General features: G+C 42.2%; 1 protein-coding gene across 6 annotated transcripts in view; it reads right to left on the minus strand.

Annotated features, from left to right (window-relative positions):
- Positions 1-22,751, minus strand: part of HIVEP1 (HIVEP zinc finger 1) — a 135,971-nt gene that overhangs the window by 31,381 nt on the left and 81,839 nt on the right. For all 6 annotated transcript variants that reach the window (XM_024984059.2, XM_024984063.2, XM_024984058.2 and 3 more), the window contains exon 4: positions 177-6,121. In XM_024984059.2, the coding sequence (XP_024839827.1) occupies positions 177-6,121 (5,945 nt within the window). The remainder of the gene's footprint in view (positions 1-176; positions 6,122-22,751) is intronic.

Consider the following 22,751-nt stretch of genomic DNA (forward strand, 5'->3'; position numbering starts at 1 on the left):
TGATCAATATAGCTCCCTAGGTAAACTTGTCACTTTCTTTCAAATAATTCTACACTTAGCACAGTTTGTCATTCAAAATTAAAATACAACCTCCAACTGAAATGTTTGCAGGCATCCAGACAGGTGGAAACTAACTTGCACAGACTCTTTCTGAAGATAAAGGATATTTCAAGTACCTTGCTTAAGTTGCTTTTCCACTTGCTTGAATAGACCAGTAAGTCTGACTTGAAATGGGTGGTTATTGCTTGACAGTACAGAGATTTTCCGGTCTTCTGCTTGGAGTTCAGGAGAGAAAGAGCCACTTTGGTCGGCAGGCCGAGTGGGTTGGGGTCACTGGCGCTCACGGTCCAGTCAGTGTAGGCCGAGGTTTTCTGGTCCTTCTGCGGCAGGTGCAGGGCCTTCTGTCTCATCAGGCAGCACCACGTGGAGCTCGTGGCTGTCTTCAGGCTGGGGAAGGACGTGGACGGCTGTGTGTCGCCAGCCTCACGCATGGAAGGAGTCGTGGCCGCAGGCTGGCTCTGTTCCTGGACGTTCGCTTTGTTGCCTGGATTTTTAATCCCTGGAGACTTCCTTTCTTGGTGGTTGTCTATGGATTCCAAAGGAGAAATGTGAGTTTTCTCTGCAGGGGCAGCTGGGTTTTGAACTGTTGGCGTCAGCAATGCGGCTGACGGGATGCTTTCAAATTCCTGCACTTCTTTCATGGGTTCTCTAGCCACAGGCTTGCAGTGTCCTGATGACACGTTATCGGCTGGTGACACAGCAGTCAAGTGAAGAGCCTCGGTACTGACTTCAGGGTGAGGAAAAACATCCTGCTCCAATGTCACAGCCTCAAGGGGCTCCGTGGTACACACCTGCCTCACCAGCACAGGCTTCTTCTGTTTGCTACCATCAGGAGCTCTTGAACCCACGGCTTCCAGTGGTCTTGTGTCTGTTGCACAGACAGCTCCGTTTTCATCCTTGGCTCGCTTCTGGTGCTTTTCCATGGCGATGTCTAAACTATTTGCTGGGGAGAGCATCCTTTTACTGGAAGCTGAAGATTCTTGCTGTGGGGAAAGTCTTCCGACAGACATCTTCGGTGTTGTGGGCGAGGATTCTGACGGAGATGGGTTTTGGCCCATCTCTGAAAAGACAGGTTGGCCGACGAGCTCTCCCTCTGGGTTTGGCAAAGCATTCCGGGGATCGTTTTGCGGTTTTGGTACGGAACTTTGTTCTTCGCTGATTGGCACCGTACTACGATTAGCCTGGCAAATCGGCTGATTGGAAAGATCCTGGGTCACTAGGATTTGTGGCAGAGCTGTGACTGCAGCGAAACAGTACGTGGAGACCTGAGTCTGCAGGTGTGTGGACAGCGTCAAGGACGTGGGCCCCTTTGGCACCTGACCACCAAGGGCCCCAACCTTCAGGGGTGGTGGAGGACACGAGTTAGATGTGGCTTCTGCTAATTTGGCTGGTAAGGTCAGTGAGGTTGCACGAGGGGTGGCCCCGGCTGCATCTGAAAGACCTTGCTTTGGCAGAGGTTGCACAGGATTAGAAGCGCAAGGCTGGCTCGAGGGGACTGCCAGACACTGGAGCTGGTACTTGGGAGCAAAGCAGTCCTCACTTTTAGAAGGTACACAGCCACCACCGGGGCTTGCATCTGGTTTGACACTCTGCGTAGAAGACACCTGCAGGGACATGTGTGTGTCTGGGTGGCTAAGGGGCACAGGGATTTGATTCAACAAGTGTATACCTAGAAGCTGTTGAAGGGGAAAGAGGTTTGGAGAGTGGGAACTTGCCATTTCTGCTCGCACATCCTTCACTGGAGTCTGGGAGTGCAAAGTACTTGCAGGAAACTCGGCTGAAACTGTGTGAGTGAGCTGAGGCCCCTGCAATGGCACTGTGTTCACAGCGGGAGGGGCGATGGTCTGGAAAGATAATGGGTTCCCGGGAGCCAGCTGATTCTCCGGAGCGATGTTTAAAGAGATCTGCCGTATCAGTGGGCCCCTCCGTCTTTCCAAGAGGGGCACGTGCCCGGCGACCCCCACGCCAGAAGGGGATGTCGGAGGATGCGATTCAGCCGGTGGCACCTTCTGAGATGGGGCGATGCTTCCACAGTCGAATGACTTGCTTCTGAAATCGGACACCTCCATGGACGTCTGCAGGCAGTGAATCTGTTCTGACGCAGCCCGCCGCATCTCCCGGTGACCCCCCGGAACACTCAGTGTGTTAGAGCCAGCGGGAATCAGGAGGAAGTCCGCTTTGTGCAGAAAGTCGATTTTGGGGGAGGCCTCGGTCTTAGAAACGTCCTCCACGTCTAAAGAGGCGGAGAAACTCGAAGTGTGCGATAAACTACTGTCCCTGCTGAGACTCCGGGAGAGCGTGGAGTCGAAACTCGACTCCGCGGAAGAATGCTCCATCTCGGCCAAGCGCAGCCTCTTCTTCTTGGGCGGCAGTTTCTCCGTCGGCAGCTTGGACAAGGTTTCACTCCGCTGAGGCCAACTGAACTTCTCCGATTTCTCCGCATCGTGGCCTTGGCTTTCCAGGTCCCGATCTGGCTCTTCGGTGACCAGGATTTCTGGGACTTGGATGCTGTGCTGCCGAACGAGTCTGGAGGGCTGTCCGAGCACATGCCGCTCACCTGAGATCTTTCTGGAACCGTCCTGAAGTTCCCCTCTTGGAGCATCGGACAGCGTGGGCTGAGACGTGTGCCGGGAAGGGCAGCCTTCTTCTTGGGAAATTCCTCTGACGCTCAGAGACCCCGGCTTGCCCGTTCTCAGCTCCTGGAAAGGCACGGGGGACGCGCCTTCGCCAGCATCCAGCTTGTCAAAGGCCCCGGGCCTGCTGAGCGAGTTTGTGTGCTGGATGACCGAGATGCCGGCCCCATGTCTCTTGGGCTCCGCCCTGTCCTGGGCAGCCGAACTCATCGGCTCTTCCAGGACGGACGACGGCTTTGGGTCCCGGGGCTGGTTGGGGCCTCTGGTCCCGAGCTGAATCTGCGTGGTCTGCCGCTGAAGGTTTCGAGGCTGCAGCTCGCTGGGTATGGCAAGGTTCTGCTGAGACAGGCTGGGAGCCGGGCCCAGCGCGCTCTGAGACCGGGAGCCCTCGGAGCTTTTCGGAGGTGCTCCACTCTCGTTCTGTTGAAGTTCGTCGTCATCTCCGACGCTTTTCATTTTCCTCCTTTTCCGCATCTGGGTCGTCTGTTCCCAGACCCCGGTGGCCCCGGCGACCCTGTAGTGCTGTGCCCCGCCGGGCACTGAGCTGTGCTCGGGGTCCCGCACAGCGACCTTGGTTTTTGGTCCGTGCAACTCTGAACAGTAAAATTTCTTATGGTTTTCAAAATTTTCCAGTTTCCGATACCTGTTTCTACAGGTCTCGCACTCAAACATGGTCCCTCGCCCTTGGTGAGACTTCTTCTTTTCCAAGTGTGAGCCCGGGGCCGGGGGCTTGCTCCTCGGGGCTGCAGTCTCCCCGGCGGGGCTGCCTCCAGGATGGCTCTCGTCCCAGGGCTGTCCGGCCCCGAGAACGTGGTTTTCGCTTGCTGAGGAGTCTTCCACCGCTGCTTGTCTCACCAGGGTGCGGGGATGTCCACTCTGGGTCACAGAAGGGTTAGGTCCTGGTACGAAGACATCATCATAGAAAGCCCCGATTTTGTCATCAAAAGACTGACTTCCTCTCAGTGGATGCGGGGCAGGGATGATGCTGGCAGGTACTGCAGAGTACCCAGTGGTGGGCATGGAATTACTCCTGGTGATGGGCAGGCAGTCGAGGGAAGGTACAGATAGAAGAAACACTTGCTTTGATTTCTCTGTGGGGGTGAAAGGGGACTTTGGTATATCAGAGCTTGAACTTGTTCTCCGTCCCATTGGTTTCAAGTCAAACTGAAAAGAGTCCTTAAAGATGTATGACTTGGGGGAATCGATGCTTCCCCGGCGGGAGAGGGAGGTCCTCCGGGGCTTCACGCTGTCCAGCTGCTTGTCATCCACCAGGGCTTCGTTGTCTGAGATGAGCTTCGAGATCCGCTCCTCGAGCGTTTTCGTAGCCAGCGGGGGGCGCATCTGACCTGGGAGGAGGGGTGCTTTTTCACCTGCTGGAACAGCAGAGGCTGCTGGTGTGCTGACCCGAGGGGTTGAGGGCCCGCTGTTCTTCGCAGAGTCCTGCTCTGGGGCGGGTAGCGTCCTGGCAAAGGGGGTGGGTGGACTCACGGTTTGGTCGGCGCTTTCAGATCGGGAAAAGTACCCCGAATCCGTACTTCCCAGGCTGCGAGGACTCAGCAGTTTTCCTTGCTGCTCTTGGCAGTAATCGGTGGCCTGCTGCCTCTGCAGCTGGGCATGCGCTGCGCCCACAGGGGACTCTGGCTTTCCGTCGGGCTGAGTTGGGTCGCCTTTCTGATGGGCCTTCTCATCTGCCTCCAGGGAGGACGCCCAGGCCGGGTGGGACAGGACCCGGGTTCCCTGAAGGTCCTTCTGTGTACCAGGGAGCTCAGGCTTGGAATCCGTAACCTTTGGGCTGTCAACTCTTAAAGGGGACACGCTGATGGGGTGGACCACAACCTTTGGTAACTCTGCCACGGCCTGTGATTCTGAAGACCCATCCTGCAGTGCAAAGTCACCGACCATGCGCTCAGGATTGCTTGGAATGGAACCTGATTTTGGTAAAGCTTCCGAGCTGGACAGCATTCTTATCATCTGCACCGGCTGCAGGTCCACGGAGCCCGGGTCGTTCGGCCTTTCATCGCCAGCGCCGTCCTCTTCACTGTCTCCACTGTCTTCCACATCCGAATGGATGCTAAGTGCTTTGGGGGACTCGTGTGACACGAACAAGCCGCCGGCATCTGGCTGCAGGACGAGGCCCAGTTTGATAGTGTGTGCGTGGGACTTTTTGTGCTTGTACAGGTTGCTTTTAGTCTTAAATGAAAACCCGCAGGTCACGCAGGGGTAGGGGCGCTCCCCGGTGTGGGAGCGGATGTGCTTTAGAAGCACGCTGGGCTTTGCACAGGCTCGGTTGCAATACTCACAGATGTATTTTCCTTGCTTTTTTGGCTTCTGATCTTTCAGGAGAAGACTGCACATTTGCTCCACGCTGTGGTTAACCACAGCAGCGACAGGGCTCGAGTTGTAGATGGGCGTGGGGGGTGACTGTGTGGAAGGCGTGGGGCTCACCGGCACTGAGACAGCAGCGTCCACTTGCTGGTTGGAAGGGGTGACCTGAGTGCGGCCGGGGGGTGACGTGGCCGCGGCGGTGTAGACGTGTTCAAGCTGGGCGTTCTCCTGGCCCTGCAGGCTTGCGAGGGATGGGGGGAAACCCGAACACGCGGGAAGCTGCTGACTTTGTGGGCCGTGTTTAGGCACAGGGAGTTCGTGTATGTGATACGCGGGAGAGGAGGCCGGGACTACCGCTGGGTCCCTCCTCTGAGTGGCGGACACTGGCCCGGAGGGGTACAAGGTCCGAGGTGGTAGCGGCTGCTCTGAGGGGGCAGCCGCGTCCGGCAGGTGTGGGTCAGCAGCCTCCCGCGGGCCGCCATGCAGGTGAGTAGGGGCGCGAGCGGTTTTATTTGGTCTCAGGTTTTCAATCTTCGCGGCACAGGGTGAGCCCTTCTGCGACAGGGTGCTCAGCTCTGGCTCCATGGCCTTCAGCAAGACGTCGAAGGCGGTGTTTGCAAATGAGGAGGGTGGGGAGCTGTGGCCGGAGGAGGCCGGAGCCTCACGGTGCTCAGCTTTGCCCTTGCTGGGCGGGGACCCAGGGTCACTCTTTCCCTCGGGGACGCCGGCCTTGGCGAGGTCGGGGCCCTCCGACCGCCATCGGCGTGGCTCCGACGGCTGCAGCAGAAGTGGGGGCTTGCGGGGGCAGACAGGGGCTTCGGGCTTGGGGGCCCCGGCGGTCAGCCCTGGGGTCTCCCCGTTGTGTTTGGTCAGCGGCCTCCCCCCGGCCTTCGCCGGGCTGTGGCTCTGCTTCTTGTGGGGCTCCGCTGCGCCCGCGAGCAGGGGGAAGGGGGACTCTTCGGTATTTTGTCTGTGTTTGGCCTGAAGAGGATTTCTCAGAGGGGATTTTGGTATTTTTTTCAGGTGATTCTCTGCTACAATCTTTTTCCGTTTCACACCTTTAAGCGATTCGGAAGTTCCTTTGATGCCAGCCTCTAAGAGTTCTGTTCAAAAAAAGGAAAAAAGAGAACCAATTGGTAAAGCGGTAGGAACACCAATTATGATTTTTTTTTAATTAACATTACAATCAGGAGGGTGTTAGGACAACTGAAGAAGGCAGTTTAAGGAAAGCCCGTTTTGGATAAAACTGCATTCTAGCATTCTGGTGATATGCTGGCCATCAAAAATCTGTTGACCTTACTATATACATTTCTACAACACTGTGTTCTCTCTTGACCTCCATCTCACCAAAGTCCTGGGTGTTTTGTTTCAAAACAAAGTTATCCTCCACCTTCACCCTTGCAGCTGAGGACCCTAGAACAACAGTCTGAGAGAACTGGCCCACAAAGAAGAAAATCCAACTTTTTCATGCTGGGTATTTGTCTTTTCACATTTAGTATCTTTTAAAGCAAACGTCTCAGCAAGTTTCTAAAATAATAGCATTGTTCCAAAATAGGCAATACTGATATCCTTATGGGCTTCCCATAAGGATAGCTCAGCTGGTAAAGAATATGCCTGCAATGTAAGAGACCCCAGTTCGATTCCATATAATGATTTTTAGAGCAAACGTAACTCAGATGATCATGGGATATTCACTAGTAGAACTGTGATGAATTGCAAATATAGCAATTATATCCATAAACAAAAATATGAAAGTAAAATAATAGACTTATTAGTGACTCTTCAACAACCAAATTTTAAAGTCAGAATGATGTAATGGCCTTTAGTAAAAAAAAAAAAAAAATCACCATTTTAATTGCAAAAAATATTCAATGGCTACATTTCTTTGCTGTTAATGATAGCTGAGTAGGTAGCTAGACAGAGCTTATTACAGGAGAGAAGAGATGAAACCACCTCCATTTCTCCCTGTGTTGAAATAAATCACCATTCAAATGGCATCAACCACCCATAATCGCTGTCAACTATTGTCAACTCTTGTATTTTTGAGCAATAATTGCTTGCCATAATTTAGTTTCTTTCAATTTGTTGGATCCTTGGGCACATCAACAAAAATTATTCAAGCTTATATTACTTACTTATAGGGAAGCCAGATACTGTAATTTCTCATTATTTTCAAATAGCTGTTACAATGCACCTATTTGAAATTCATATTAGACCCAAATGTCTACACCAAAATAACTACTTTGCATTAACTGAAGAATTTACATAAAATAAAAATTTCTAGTCATCTTGTGACATCAGTTTATGTGCGCTCATGTTTTAATTTAATGGAAAAAAAAATACTAATCCACTAAAGATACATTTAACCACTATAATCAGAGAGGCAAATAAAAGGAGGGAAGGTCTCATGATGAAAATACTTGAGCTAAAGAAAACTAGAAAAAAGAAAGGTATCAGTATTGTTGATAGAAGTGAAGTCACTCAGTCGTGTCCGACTCTTTGCAACCCCGTGGAGTGTAGCCTACCCAGGTTCCTCCGTCCATGGAATTTTCCAAGCAAGAGTGCTGGAGTGGGTTGCCATTTCCTTCTCCAGGGGATGTTCCCAACCCAGAGATCGAACCAATGTCTCCCACATTGCAGGCAGATGCTTTACCATCTGAACCACCAGGGAAGCAGTATTGTTGATAACCTCTACATAATGACGTTGAGCAAATCTTTTTGATTCTTCAACCCACTCAGTTATAAAATGGTATTTCCCCACTGGTTTTCCCTCTTCAGGACAAATGCAGGAACGTCAGTGATGTACTTGATGCCTCTCGTTAACTACACAAGCAGGAGGGTGAAATGAAAAATGATCAGCATCTCGGGTGAGAAGTTTCCCCACTCACTTCCCAAGAAGCTGGAGCTGGGCTGAAACAAGACAGCCACTAGGCTGTTAAAAGAGACGCAAAAACGGAGCAGAGCAGCCCCTTGGAGGAGCGGCAGTTCCCAACTCAGGCGACTCTCAGAGCAAAAACACAAAGAGATTTGGAAAAAAACCTGTCCACGCCAAGCCCATCCACAACCCAGTGTGACCTGAGCCTTGACTGGGGTGAACATGTTTATTTTATATTTTGCATACTTTCTGGAATAAGATTTTACTTTTAGGTAAAGCTGTTTGTCCAAAAAAAAAGTTAAACGATAGCTTACACTCCAAAGGAAAAAAAAAAAAAGCAAAAATTCAACTCACAGGCAAATTACCAAGAAATACCATAGGAAGTTTTAAAGGGGACATTCTATGTATATTAAAAAAAAAAAAAAAGACAATTCAACTTTGTATTTTAAGAAAATGAAGTTGAGATGAAGGGGAAGGAATGACTTAAGATCCCTATTTCTTTATAGAGATCATTCTTCTAAATGTGAAAAAAAAAGAACACATTTTAAACAGATTTTATGAACCACCTTTCAGTTTTAAATGAAGACCCACTCATCTCTCTCTGATGAATGTTTAGAACATTTACACTCTATTTGCATAGTGGTTTTACTCTTTGTTCTTTGAATTTTAATACCTGGTGCTAATACACCATTTCTTTCCTTAAAAAAGCCTGTCCAGAGAAGCCTGCTGACATCGTAACAAGTCATTTCTCCTCCTTGAGGTGACTTGCCTTTTTTCTGCCTTCCTGTCTGCAAGAACGTTTCTTTTCAAAGTCTAATAACAAAACTAGTAGTCAGCTCAGAACTGACCATGTACAACTTTCAATTATTTTTTTCCTGGAACACAATGAACCTCTAAAGGAGATACATTTAGTTTATTTCAGAAAAGTTTTATTATTTATTCAAATACATTTTCTGGCCAAGTTTTTTTCTTTGGGGTGCGCTCTTTTACATTACTGACATCAATTATCTTTGTGCAGGACCATCCTTATGATGACTTAAACTGCTTCCATCTTTGTGTTTCTCTCCTACTTTTTCTAGAATTATCTAAAGCTTTTCCCCTTACGTCAATAATTTGATTTTTAGGCCATTAAGTTCCTTGCTGTTTCAGTTTTATTAGTTTTGGAACGACATTGTTTTGTTCCCTAAGTTCTATATTTCCCATGTCATCTCATTTTATTGCCTCATATTATGTGTGACAGTGTGTGTGTGTGTGTGTATGTGAGCGCGCGCGCATGCATGCGCTAATTGCTCAGTTGCTCCAACTCTTTGTGACCCCATGGACTGCAGCCTGCCAGCTTCCTCTGTCCATGGGATTTCCCAGGCAAGAATACTTGAGTGGGTTGCTATTTCCTCTCCAGGGGGTCTTCCTGAACCAGGGCTCGAACCCCAAGTCTCCTGCATTGCAGGCGGATTCTTTACTGTCTGAGCCACCAGGGAAGCCCACTGTGGCTTTAAATAAATTTATTATCTTACTAAGTTTAAAGAAGCTTAAAAACGCTTTTGTTTCTGAGGTAATAATTTCTTTGAGGCTGAACTTTTGGTCCTTCTCTTCACACTCTCTCTGCTTTTCTATTACCTGAGATCATGGGGAATCACCGTGGATAGCGTTCAATGGAGAATATGATCCCAACAGTGTTTTTCTGAGCTGTGTTCATGCTTCTAAGATTTTGTTGGATCTCCTTTACCATTCTCCTTGTTCAAGGAATACGGTTAAGGAAATAGGAGCTAAAGTATGACAAAGGATATTCTCACGGTTGGATAGAGTCAGGTATGGTGAACTCCACCCTAACAGTGTGTTCAAAACCCTAGCCTGGATTGAAGGTGAGTCTCTTTTTCTGATTGACTAAAAAAACACTTGAGTGTGAACAACTTCAGATCTCTCCTGGTTCTGGAGACCTGGGGACTACCTGTTTTCTAACAACTGGGGTCACACTGGTGTCAGAAAGTCAAGACATCAGAGGGAGGGGGCACCGTTTAGAAGACCTTTCAGCAGTTCAGGAAAGGGTTAAAATGCTACTCTGAACTCAGGCGGTGACAGTGGACCCCTGAGCTGATTCAAAGCAAGAAAGCCTGAGAAAGGTTTGCCCAGGGTTCTGCTGAGGCTCCCTGTCTCTCTGGAAGGACCAAGACGAAGCTTGTTTTGGGGGGAGGGGCATGTGGCTGGGGTGGAAATCAACTCAATTCCCATCCCACCAAATCTCAAGCTCAATATCCACATGTAGAATTATAAATTACAGCTGCAGACCCAGGACGAGGCATGTTCAGCAGGGAAATGCTAAGGCTAATAATGGCAGAGCCACTTAACATAATATTAGACATCCATTTCAAGTAATTACAAAGATTGTACAGCAGTATGAAAATGATGATGGATTAAATAGACATGCGCATATTCTTTTTTTTTCCCTAGAGAGAGTATGGGCTAGAGGCACAGATCTGGGAGTATGCAGTGACTGCTGTTTTTCATAAAAGTATAGAAATGAGAAGCCAGAGAGAATATACGGTAGAGAGGTCTGCCATCAGAAATTTGGGTAATCCTTGCATTTAAGGGTGGGCTAGAAATGACAGTGTTCTTGCCTGGAGAATCCCAGGGACGGTGGGGCCTGGTGGGCTGCCGTCTATGGGGTCGTACAGAGTCGGACACGACTGAAGCGACTTAGCAGCAGCAGCAGCAGCAGAAATGACAAGAATAATATCAAAAAAATGACAGCGAATGCTAAAAAAAAAAAAGACAAAATACAAAACATGGGACAGTGGAGGGCCCAGGAAGCCAAGGTAACTTACATGCAGAGTAAGTACATCATGAGAAACGCTGGGCTGGAAGAAGCACAAGCTGGAATCAAGATTGCCGGGAGAAATATCAGTAACCTCAGATATGCAGATGACACCACCCTTATGGCAGAAAATGAAGAGGAACTAAAAAGCCTCTTGATGAAGTGGAAGAGGAGAGTGAAAAAGTTGGCTTAAAGCTCAACATTCAGAAAACTAAGATCATGGCATCTGGTCCCATCACTTCATGGGAAATAGATGGGGAAACAGTGGAAACAGTGTCAGACTTTATTTTTCTGGCCTCCAAAATCACTGCAGATGGTGATTACAGCCATGAAATTAAAAGACACTCCTTGGAAGGAAAGTTATAACCAACCTAGATAGCATATTCAAAAGCAGAGACATTACTTTGCCAACAAAGGTCCGTCTAGTCAAGGCTATGGTTTTTCCAGTAGTTATGTATGGATGTGAGAGTTGGACTGTAAAGAAAGCTGAGTGCCGAAGAATTGATGCTTTTGAACTGTGGTGTTGGAGAAGACTCTTGAGAGTCCCTTGGACTGCAAGGAGATCCAATCAGTCCATTCTAAAGGAGATCAGTCCTGGGTGTTCTTTGGAAGGAATGATGCTAAAGCTGAAACTCCAATACTTTGGCCACCTCATGCAAAGAGTTGACTCATTGGAAAAGACTCTGATGCTGGGAGGGATTGGGGGCAGGAGGAGAAGGGGACGGCAGAGGATGAGATGGCTGGATGGCATCACCGACTCAATGGACGTGAGTTTGGGTGAACTCCGGGAGTTGGTGATGGACAGGGAGGCCTGGTGTGCTGTGATTCATGGGGTTGCAAAGAGTCTGACACGACTGAGCGACTGAACTGAAGAAAAAGATGTGAGCAACAGTGTTAAGTATCACATTCAGATAAACAGGATGAGACATGAAGCTGCTAGCTGTGGGGGTCACTGGGATTTCATTCTGTCAATAACCTGAGTGGGCAGGGAAACAGATTCTCTTCTAGAGACTTCAGAAAGAAACAGGGCTCGGCTGACACCTTGACTGAAGCCGGTGAGACCATGTGGGGCTTCTGACCTACAGAACTATAGGATTAAGTATTTCTTGAGCTGTAATTTATTAGACAGCAATAGAAAATGAACACAGGTAGCCACTGGGCACATGTGACTATTTAAACTTAAAAATAGTCTGTTGCTCAGAAAAGGAGTTTGTATGTTCTCTGACCGCAACAAAATTAAATGAGAAATCAACAGCAGAAAGACATCTGGAAAATCCCCAAATATTTGGAAATTGAATAACATATTTCTAAATAGCGTAGGGGTTAAAGAGGAAGTCATAGGGGAATTAGAAAAATCCAAACAAATCTTCAGAGCACTAGGAAAACACGATAAGGAATATTTACCATGCCAATGATAGACAACACTCAAATCAAACACTAGAGAAATCTCTAAAGGTGGAGTCAACAAAAAGATTCTTGTAATAATCACTATGATTTTTAATAATTTCTCCAGATCTAGCCAATACAATAACAGAATTTTTAAAAATGAGATACAAATGATGGTAAGGAAGAAAACAGCATTATTTGCACATAACAGAGGTTTCCTAGAGTACCTAGGAGAAATAGCTGAAACTCTACTACATCTAATAAGAGTTTCAGGAAGTCAGCTGTCTACCCAAAACATACATGTATCTTTCACTCATACCAAAAACAGTTAGAAAATATAATGAAAAAAAATTCTATGTATAACAGCAATAAAAATAGAAAAATGCCTAGAAATACATTTTGCACAAAATATTCAAAACCTACAGAAAATTTAAAAGTTTTCTGATATGAAGGTGTTTACAAAATGAAGAAACATACATGTTCCTGGAAATAATCAATACTTTGAAGATATCAATTCTTTTCAAATTTATAAACTTTATACAATTTCAAACAATGTTTAAAACTTGCTTTTTAAAAAAATATGACATGATCCTTGTGTGGCCGAGGTCCAGCTTCAATGAACCGGCTAGAAGCTGCCCGTTGTGAAACTTAGGGTTAGTTAATACCTCACCATACTTATTTATTCCACTATAAGCTGTCTAAATTTGATGGAATTTGCTTTTTCAGCTGTTCTACAAAATTATTTAGGTAAATGTGGCATGTTGATTTTTTAATGTGTTTATCTAACTGTAGTGACATTTTCTACAATGTGTTTTATCCATTCCATAAATAATAACCACATTGGGAATAAAAAAAACATATGACATGACTCTATTCCTCACTTAGGAGAATAATATTCTAAATGAGATAATAAAATTCTGAAAAAGAATTATGTAAAGACATCTACATGGACAGAGATTAAATAGTATTTTCTCAAAATGAGATTAATGGTTAAACTTGAGAATCCGTAGAAGGACTATATATGTATTTAGTATATGAAAATGTGGCATATTTCAAAATAATTGGACAGAAGTAATAAATTTGAGAAAATAAGGTCCAAAAGTTTCCACAAACTCATGAAACACGTGAGCCTACAGATTCTAGAATGCTCTAAGTCACAAGCAGGATAGAGACACAGAAGCCACACCCACGCACGTCACCGTGAAACTGCAGGAGTCCGAGACAAGGCCTGAAAGGACTGCCTTCAGACGAGTAATAATTAGACTCGCAAGCAGACATCTCGACAGGAACAATGGACTCAAGGAAATAAACTGCCAGACTCAAATGTTATGCTTCTGTACTTGGATTAAACGTGTTTTTTCAAGAATGAAAAAGAAATAGACATTTTCTAATAAATGAAACTTGAAATAATTTGTCACAACAGACCTGCATTAATGACAAATGATGATTCTTCATGTAAAATAAAATTATCCCTCATGGGAAGCTAGAGATGTAAGACAAAGTAAGTCCCAAGTTGATTAATACATGTAAAAAGAAAGATGAGTAGCAGCTGTATACAAATAGTAAAGAATACATGTGGACTCAAATACACGATAATAATAGCATGTAAATCAAAAGCAGGGTAAATGGACACACTCAAAAGAGAGGAAGGTACTAATGCTATGAATGCAGAGCTGCGAAAGCTTAGAGTCAGTATCTAACGCAGCAGCAACCTCTGGGGCACCACCCTGCCTCATTATAGGCACATCGAGAGAAGAGCAGTGGTTCGTGTGGTATCAGTGAAGAATAAGTTTAGCTTCCTAACAAAAAATGGATTCAGAGGCCTTGACAATGTTCCTAAAGGGGGATATACACTGCAAATCAATCAGAACAGAGCAGCAATTCTGAACAGGACCTCAGCCCTGAAAAGAAAAGCAGGAATGGGATATAAGTGGAATTTGAAGTCAGTTCCTCCAAGTAAGACCAAGAATCATTTACTTAAGGGTTTAAACAGCGCAGGACACAACATTAACTTTTATTGTATAACAAATAGGCAATGGAATACATTTTTAGAAAACTGTTCAAGAGAAATAGAAAAATAATTATAGGGTGAAGAAGGGAATCTGAATTCACCATTAACAGGCTATGACACAGAAAAAAGGCAGGAAATAGAAAAAGAATACAGATTTTAACAGAAAAGGAAAATGTAATAGAATAAACACATACTAAATTTTATATACTACAAAATCTTGGATAAAATTTAAAAATTCATAAAGTTTAAAAAAATCAAAACATGATGGGATTTGAGTACAGAGCTGGCAAATCTTTGCCTGTCACTGGAGTTCCATATTTTTAAATTCATCACATACATGTATTATTCACATACAACTAACGTGCGGTTCAACCCCAAAGCAAGAAGTTAGCAAATTAAGAACCTAACAAATACCTGCTTATTTAGCAATAACTTAAAATATAGATCAAAATCTAGCAGGTAGAGATGAAATAAATACTCAAAGTATTTATGTCAGTAATCATACAAAGGCAAATAAATACTGTGGAACTTTTTTATATATAAAAAGAAATTTTTTAAGCAGTCAATATAATTTCAGAGAAATGATTTTGATTGCAAAAATAAAAAGTAAAACCAGAGATATATCAAATTGAAAATTTTTAAAGCAGAATAAGTAACAATTCTGTTTGAAAATTTTAATTAAATAAAAAATCAACCTAATCAATAATAAATGTTCTCAGAAATGAGAAAGGGAAGGATACAGCAACAATAAAAATTATTTAAACTTATGAGAGAAGGTTATACTCTATCTTAAAATATTTGGATACTTGTATAACATACAGAATATAAGAAGTTATAAATACAATCAGCCCAAGAAGGCACAAACTTGAACAGGTCTCTAATTAGCAAAGAAAATAACAGTACATCTCCTGAAGACATAGACATGCTCTTCTTCCCTCACAAACGCTTGACTTTCATATAGTAACGTTTCATATTAAATATAAGGAAACACTACCAATTAAGTCACAAAACAGATTTAATATTACAGGCCAGTCTGGGTGCTCAGAACAGCCAAATAAATATTTGCCCAGTGCCTACTATACACACCAGGAACCGCAGGAGGTGCCAGTGTATGATCTTGGGCAAAAGGGAACCGGAGGCTCATCCGTGTGGCAGGGGTGAGGCAAAGAGCTTAACGGGCTGAGATCTCGTCCGCTGTTAGGAGCTGTCTTCACACTGAAGAGACACAGGTAGCCGTGGAAGGGTTCTGTTACCAGTTACTAAGTGGGTCACTCGGTGCTGTGTGGTGGGCTTCCGGAAAGGAGCCCACATAGGGGCCTCCGCGTTCTGGTGCAGAGCCGCGCTCCCAACGCCATCTGCCAAAGCACGTCCTCACTCACTGAACATTCAGCTAGGCGCACATGGTACTATATACGTTTGCTCTCGTTTAAGTTTTGCTCAGTCCTCTTCCGGCCTTTTCTCACTCACCCACAGAGTCTCATTTTCTTTTTCCAAATCTCTTCTTGAATGAAATAGCTACTACAGTATCCCAAGCTTGGTGGTTGGTGCAGAATTCTAAATCATCATCCTTAAAAATTGATATTCTTCGTACATATAGCACAGCCCAACAAAACACATCTGAATAGTGAGACAGGAGTAGAAGAATGCTCTGTTTCAGTGAAATTGTCCTCTATTGCTTGCTTCCAATTTTTAAAAAATTTATTTTCTAGAATTCCTCGCAGCTGTTCACCTATTTCCAATTGACTCTGCCTCCCCCTTGCATTTATTTTCTGCTCCTTCTTCCCCAGAATTGTATCCTTCACTTCCATGTGACATAGGTATTGCCTTCTCTCATCTGAGTAAGCATGAGAAAAAGAACAAGTCCCTGTGTAGGCAACAGACGTCTGAGCCTGCCTCTTTTTTTTTCGTTCTTTTGCCCCACACATAGGTCACAGAAGCAAGGCTGGGGAAAAGCTTAAATAAGTCAACCACAGCACAGTACACATTATCCTTTTAAGTCACCCTACAACAGGACTCATATAAAAAAAGTAATATTGAAGAGGCATATCCATGAGGTCAATTATCCCAAAAGCGAAGATGGTAAATTAAACATAATCTGGGTCCTCCCCCCTTTATCATTCTTAAATGAATCCCCAAGTGAACCAACAGAATGAGACCCATTCCTTTGTTTTCCACCATCCTCGGGGATGCTGTCTTCAAAGCAGCTCACATCCACATCTCATAATCTGAGCTGTTTTAAATCTCTCTTGTCAAAAAACGAAACAGTGGACATAAACACAGACTTCAGAGAACCTTAAACAAATGTGTTTTGAACATTTTAATCTCCCTGAAATCCTGGTGCATCTTCTAATCACTTATAAAAGCACCCTGTCCTCCTTTATCTGTCAAATTTTCCCTTCCTAAATGGTATGAGATCACTGTGTACCTTATAATCCTTAACATTTTGAAGTCAATGGAAAGGCTATAAAAGTGTGAAAGAATGCAAACCTTTCAATGAGTCCTATAAAAGTAACATCTTGTTAGCTATTTTAGCTTCCAATTTAATAAATGGTTACTCAATAGAGAGTAATCAATAACACTGTTAAGAAATATATTGAGAGTTTTGCCTCTCATAATTTGCAGGAAGCAAGTTTCTTGCATTTCAACACCATGAACAGAATATTTGCTTATTTTACTAAAAGATGGTTTGTTTATCATTATGCAAATCATCTCTTATAAAACTGGGATAGTCTAGTTGTGAAGCAATGACCTCTTGGGATTTAGTATTTTTAAATCTCAAGATATTGGCAGGATTGACACATGATACTTTAACTCATATACGTGGCACAAATAATTAAAATAATACTAATTTTCTGGCAATCTGAGCCATTAGCATTGTCTATGACACTAAAAGAACACTTCAGGAGATCTGCATATTTAAATCTGAAATTCCAAGTAAGATAATATTAAAAGAAAAAAGAGATGACTTTCTTTTCTAAAAAATAGAAAAGCTGTAGCTGTTTTCCCAAGGGAAATTTGTTAGGCACTGCTGCCAGTCTACATAAAACCTCATGAATTTTGATTCCACCAATTCAGATTTTATGACAATTTGCACAAGAGCTGGGTTAAAGCTCATAGGTTCCTTTAAGGTACAGACTTTTTCTTCTTTCTGCTTTCTAGGGCGAAAAAGAATGGGTGATGCATTAATAAAAAAAATTGCTGAAGAAAAAAATGAATTAATAACAACTTTATAAGAAAAATATGATAAACTTTTTTGAGCATTTAATATTAAGAAAGTAGAATTTATAAACATTTCAATTAAAAATAAACATCCACTAATGCTCATTTAATTACATTATTTCCTGGTAATTAATTTATAAACTAGCTAGCATTACTAATACTGAAATAATTAAACTGCATTCCTTTAAAAAAATTCTCTAGTTCAGACATCTCACTAACATATTACACTAGCCTTCCCACTGGCTGTATCAGTGTGAGCTTTCATTCTGTAAAGTGCTAATACCTTCCAAGTTTATAACATTGTAAGCAACCCAACCAAGTTTTGTTTTATTGCACAAATTTTCTCCCAGACTGTTTTAAAACATTTTAATTTTATCTTGCAGTAACATTATTCATTTCAATTTAAGAAAAATCAGTCCAACTTTTCCATTATGCCACCTAAAGTTTAGTCTTAACTTAGGAAGGACTTCATCACCCCTAATTATGGGAACATGCTCTCATATTTCCTTAAGTATACTTAGCAAAATTCTTAAGGAAGAAAATTATCACTGGCGTAAAGGTATAACCTTATTAACATAAAATACTATTCCAAATCAAACTTCATTTCTTTCTTTTTCAGTATCACATTCAGTATTTAAAAAAGAAAAATATAATGGGAGTTATTTTTCAGTCCTTGAAAACTTATTCATGTTATAAGGAGTTTCAAAAAATTGAGGAAAGTAGGTGAGCAAATGCTAGCTTTCGTATTGACCCGCTAATCGGAGTTCACAATCTAGGTGTCTGCTCACTAGAGTGTCACGTTCACTTCTGAATTACTCAGTCTAGTTTTACATAGGAACCTAACTTCCCTCAAGCTTCCCCAGATAACAAGAGGGTAATTCCAGGCAGTACATTATGCCTATGTTAACAGAAATTCTGCTTGTCAAGTGACTCTTTGGAGCAAGTCTGAGTATCACAGGGTTATTTCAGCAGGATAAGTTGCTTACTGTATTTCTTAAGCCATAAATGACGTATATGCTTAGGACTCTTTATTCTCATATACATGATAAAACAAAACACTTTCTGGTGACTAGAGTATATAATTTCAGAGTGATAGCTGCTAAAAGGAAAACTACAGATATTATGGTGGTGATTTTAGGATTTTGTTGTTTGAGACATAATAATATGAAAAATCTCAATGCAACCAGACCTAAAGTCTCCACCCTTTTCTATACCCATTGTTGGACTCCTACTTTTTCCTGAATCATTACAATATTTTTTTGAAAAGGCGATCTCTTCACTCAAAGGATTAATTTAGAACAGAAGTAACTACTATAGATTCAGCTGTCATTAGAACACAGCTCTCGTCCAGTTACAACACAGAATAACAGTAGAATAGCACAGACGTGCTTGCCCCTTAGGAAAACAGCTATGACAAATCTAGACAGTGTATTAAAAAGCAGAGAAAGTACTTTGCCTACAAAAGTCCGTATAGTCAAAGCTATGGTATTTCCAGTAGTCATGCCTGGATGTGAGAGTTGGACCACAAAGAAGGCTGAGTGCTGAAGAATTGATGCTTTTGAACTGTGGTGTTGGAGAAGACTCTTGAGAGTCCCTTGAACTGCAAGGAGATCAAGTCAGTCAATCCTAAAGGAGATAAGCCCTGAATATTCATTGGAAGGACTGATGCTGAAACTGAAGCTCCAATACTTTGGCCACCTGATGTGAAGAGCCAATGCATTAGAAAAGACCTTGATACTGGGAAAGATAGAAAGCAGGAGGAGAAAGGGACAACAGAGGATGAGATGGTTGGATGGCATCACCAGCTCAATGGACATTACTTTGAGCAAGCTCTGGAAGATGGTGAAGGACAGGGAAGCCTGGCGTGCTGCAGTCCATGGGGGTCACAAAGAGTCACAAAGAGTCGAACAAAACTGAGTGACTGAACAATTATTATAGATTCAACTATCATGAGAACACAGCTCTCTTCCAGTTACAATGCAGAATAACACAAACTTGAAAATTCCTCATCCTATGTTACAGTCCCTGGGATACAGTTCTTGAACAGCTTTTAACTTCAGCTTTCCCATCTTTGTAAAATGATGAATTTTTCTGTAAAATGCTGAATTCTTAAATTTCTAATATAAAATCTAGGAGCATTTTTATACACCATTCCCTGAAATTTTTGATTACACTGTATTCAGAAACAGAGAGCAAATTATTTTAGAAATACAAACTGATTTCAAAAAGCAATTAATGTAACAGTGCAATTAAGTCAGAAATCACTAACAAAAAATAAATAAATAAATAAAACCTGCAACCATCCCTAAGGGAAAAAAATTCAAATTCTATTGAGGGAGTCAAAGAAGAAACCAGCACAAAAATTAACGGAAGTAGCAAATATGAAACTACGTTTAATGTAACCAAAGCAATGTTTATAAGGAAATTAATAACTTCCAGTGATTTTAATAGAAAAGAATAAAGACTTAAAAATAAGCACAGTTACCAACTTAAGAAAGAGGAGAGTGAAAAAGTTGGCTTAAAGCTCAACATTCAGAAAACGAAGATCATGGCATCCAGTCCCACCACTTCATGGGAAATAGATGGGGAAACAGTGGAAACAGTGTCAGACTTTACTTTTTTGGGCTCCAAAATCACTGCAGATGGTGACTGCAGCCATGAAATTAAAAGACGCTTACTCCTTGGAAGGAAAGTTATGACCAACCTAGATAGCATATTCAAAAGCAGAGACATTACTTTGCCAACAAAGGTCCGTCTAGTCAAGGCTATGGTTTTTCCAGTAGTCATTATGGATGTGAGAGTTGGACTGTGAAGAAAGCTGAGCACCGAAGAATTGATGCTTTTGAACTGTGGTGTTGGAGAAGACTCTTGAGAGTCCCTTGGACTGCAAGGAGATCCAACCAGTCCATTCTAAAGGAGATCAGTCCTGGGTGTTGTTTGGAAGGACTGATGCTAGAGCTGAAACTCCAGTACTTTGGCCACCTCATGCGAAGAGTTGACTCATTGGAAAAGACCCTGATGCTGGGAGGGATTGGGGGCAGGAGGAGAAGGGGATGGCAGAGGATGAGATGGCTGGATGGCATCACCGACTCTGTGGACATGAGTTTGAGTGACCTCCGGGAGATGGTGATGGACAGGGAGGCCTGGCATTCTGCAGTCCATGGGGACGCAAAGAGTCGGACACGACTGAGTGACTGAACTGAACTGAAGTGACCAACTTAAGAAACTGGATAACAGAGTAAGCCCAAAGAAGAAGAAAAGATAATGCAGAGCAAAATGTAATGAAACAGGAAAGTATTATACAAGATGATATCAAGAAACTGAGAAGTTACAGTAAAAGGGGAGTGGAACATAGAAACCTTTGGCAAGACTAATCAACACAGAGAGAAAAGGCATAAGTGAACAGTGAGAAAATGGAGACACAACTACAGATCCCACAGCAATGAGAGAAAGAATACTATGAATGACTTTTTGCCAATATACTTAAATGTCTAACAAAATGGATAAATTATAAGAAAAATACCTGACTGAAGAGAAAAGAAAGCTGGAGTAATTATGGCAAAACCAATACAATATTGTAAAGTCAAAAAATAAAATAAAATAAATAAAAAAAAAAAAGAAAGCTGGAGTAATTATGGCAAAACCAATACAATATTGTAAAGTCAAAAAATAAAATAAAATAAAATAAAAATTAAAAAAAAAAAAAAAGAAAGAAAGCTGGAGTAATTTTATTAAATACATTGACAATTAATCTCTGACAAAGGAGGCAAGAATATACACTGGGGGAAAAAGTTTCTTCAATAAGTGGTGCTGAGAAAACTTGACAGCTACATGTAAAAGTGAAATTAAAACATTCCCTAATACTATACACAAAAATAAACTCCAAATGGATTAAAAACCTAAATGTAAGACTGGATACTACAAAACTCCTAGAAGAAAAGAAGCAAAATATGTTTTTTCATAAATCACAGCAGTATTTTTTGGGGGGGGAGGTCCATCTCCTAAAGTAAAGGAAATAAAAGTAAAAATAAGCAAATGGGACCCAATTAAACTTGAAAGCTTTTGCACAGCAAAGTAAACCATCAGCAAAATGAAAAGACAACCTATTGAATGGGAAAAAATATATGCAAATGATGTGACCTATGAGGGACTAACCAACATATATAAACAGCTCATATAACTCAACAGCATATGAGCTATATATGAGCTCATATAACTCAACATCAAATAAAAAACCCCAAACAACCTAATTAAAAAATGAGGCAAAATAAGTTAATAGACATTTTTTCAAAGAGGAAATGCAGATGATGACACAAAGTTAAGACTTTCTACCAAGCAAATATTGGGATGAAATGGAGACTAGTATATAGGTTGATACAAAAGTACATATTAGCAATGTGCCAGTTCTTAAATTGGCTATTAGAATCAAAGATTACCATGCTATTGTCATGATGTTATAATAATATACATTATATATACTAGTATAAGTATTATGCATTAAACATATGTGATAATACATAATATTACACACATATATAAAATATATACACAGTAATATATGACACTGCATATATATGTAATAATACATATTACATATACTTACATCGCTCAGTCGTGCCCAACTCTTTGCGACCCCATGGACAGTAGCCTGCACCAGGCTCCTCTGTCCATGGGATTTTCTAGGCAAGAGTACTGGAGTGGGTTGCCATTTCCTTCTCCAGGGAATCTTCCCGACCCAGGGATCAAACCCAGGTCTCCCACATTGATAGACAGACACTTTACCGTCTGAGCCACCAGGGGACCTACTAATATAAGTACTATGTATTAAACATATGTGATAATATATAATATTACACACATATATAAATATATATATACAATAATATATGACACTGCATATATATGTGATGATATATATTACATATACTTACATGGATTATTTTATGGGTCAAATATTGTGTGATAAAAATTTAAAACAAAGTATTAAAATCAAAGTTTATTCATGAAACAGCACATAAAAGCTCTCCTAATTAACTGATAATTTATTTCTTCCCAGTTCACTTTATGCATATTCATCATTACATCTGTGACATTCACTATTTATTTTATTTAAATCTCACACAATGATTTTAGAAATAGTGTCAAGCACAATGGATATTAAAACCAAGTATATAGCACTATAAGGATGAAAATAAGGACATTATAGAGAATTGATGAATGCTGCTTTTTATATTTATCCCCAAATTGGTTAAAACCAAAATAAATAAAATTCAAGCCATCTGATTTTCATTCATAAACAGAGAGAAAGAATAAAAGAAATACGCTACCATAATTTAGTGCACTTCTTTATTCTATTGGTATATAATGAACAAAGTCAGTTTCTCTGTCATCATATTGTACTACACAGATTAATCTTTCCTTAAAATATTA

This window comes from Bos taurus, chromosome 23 (genome assembly GCF_002263795.3).
Source record: "Bos taurus isolate L1 Dominette 01449 registration number 42190680 breed Hereford chromosome 23, ARS-UCD2.0, whole genome shotgun sequence".
In the NCBI taxonomy this organism is placed as follows: Eukaryota; Metazoa; Chordata; class Mammalia; order Artiodactyla; family Bovidae; genus Bos; species Bos taurus.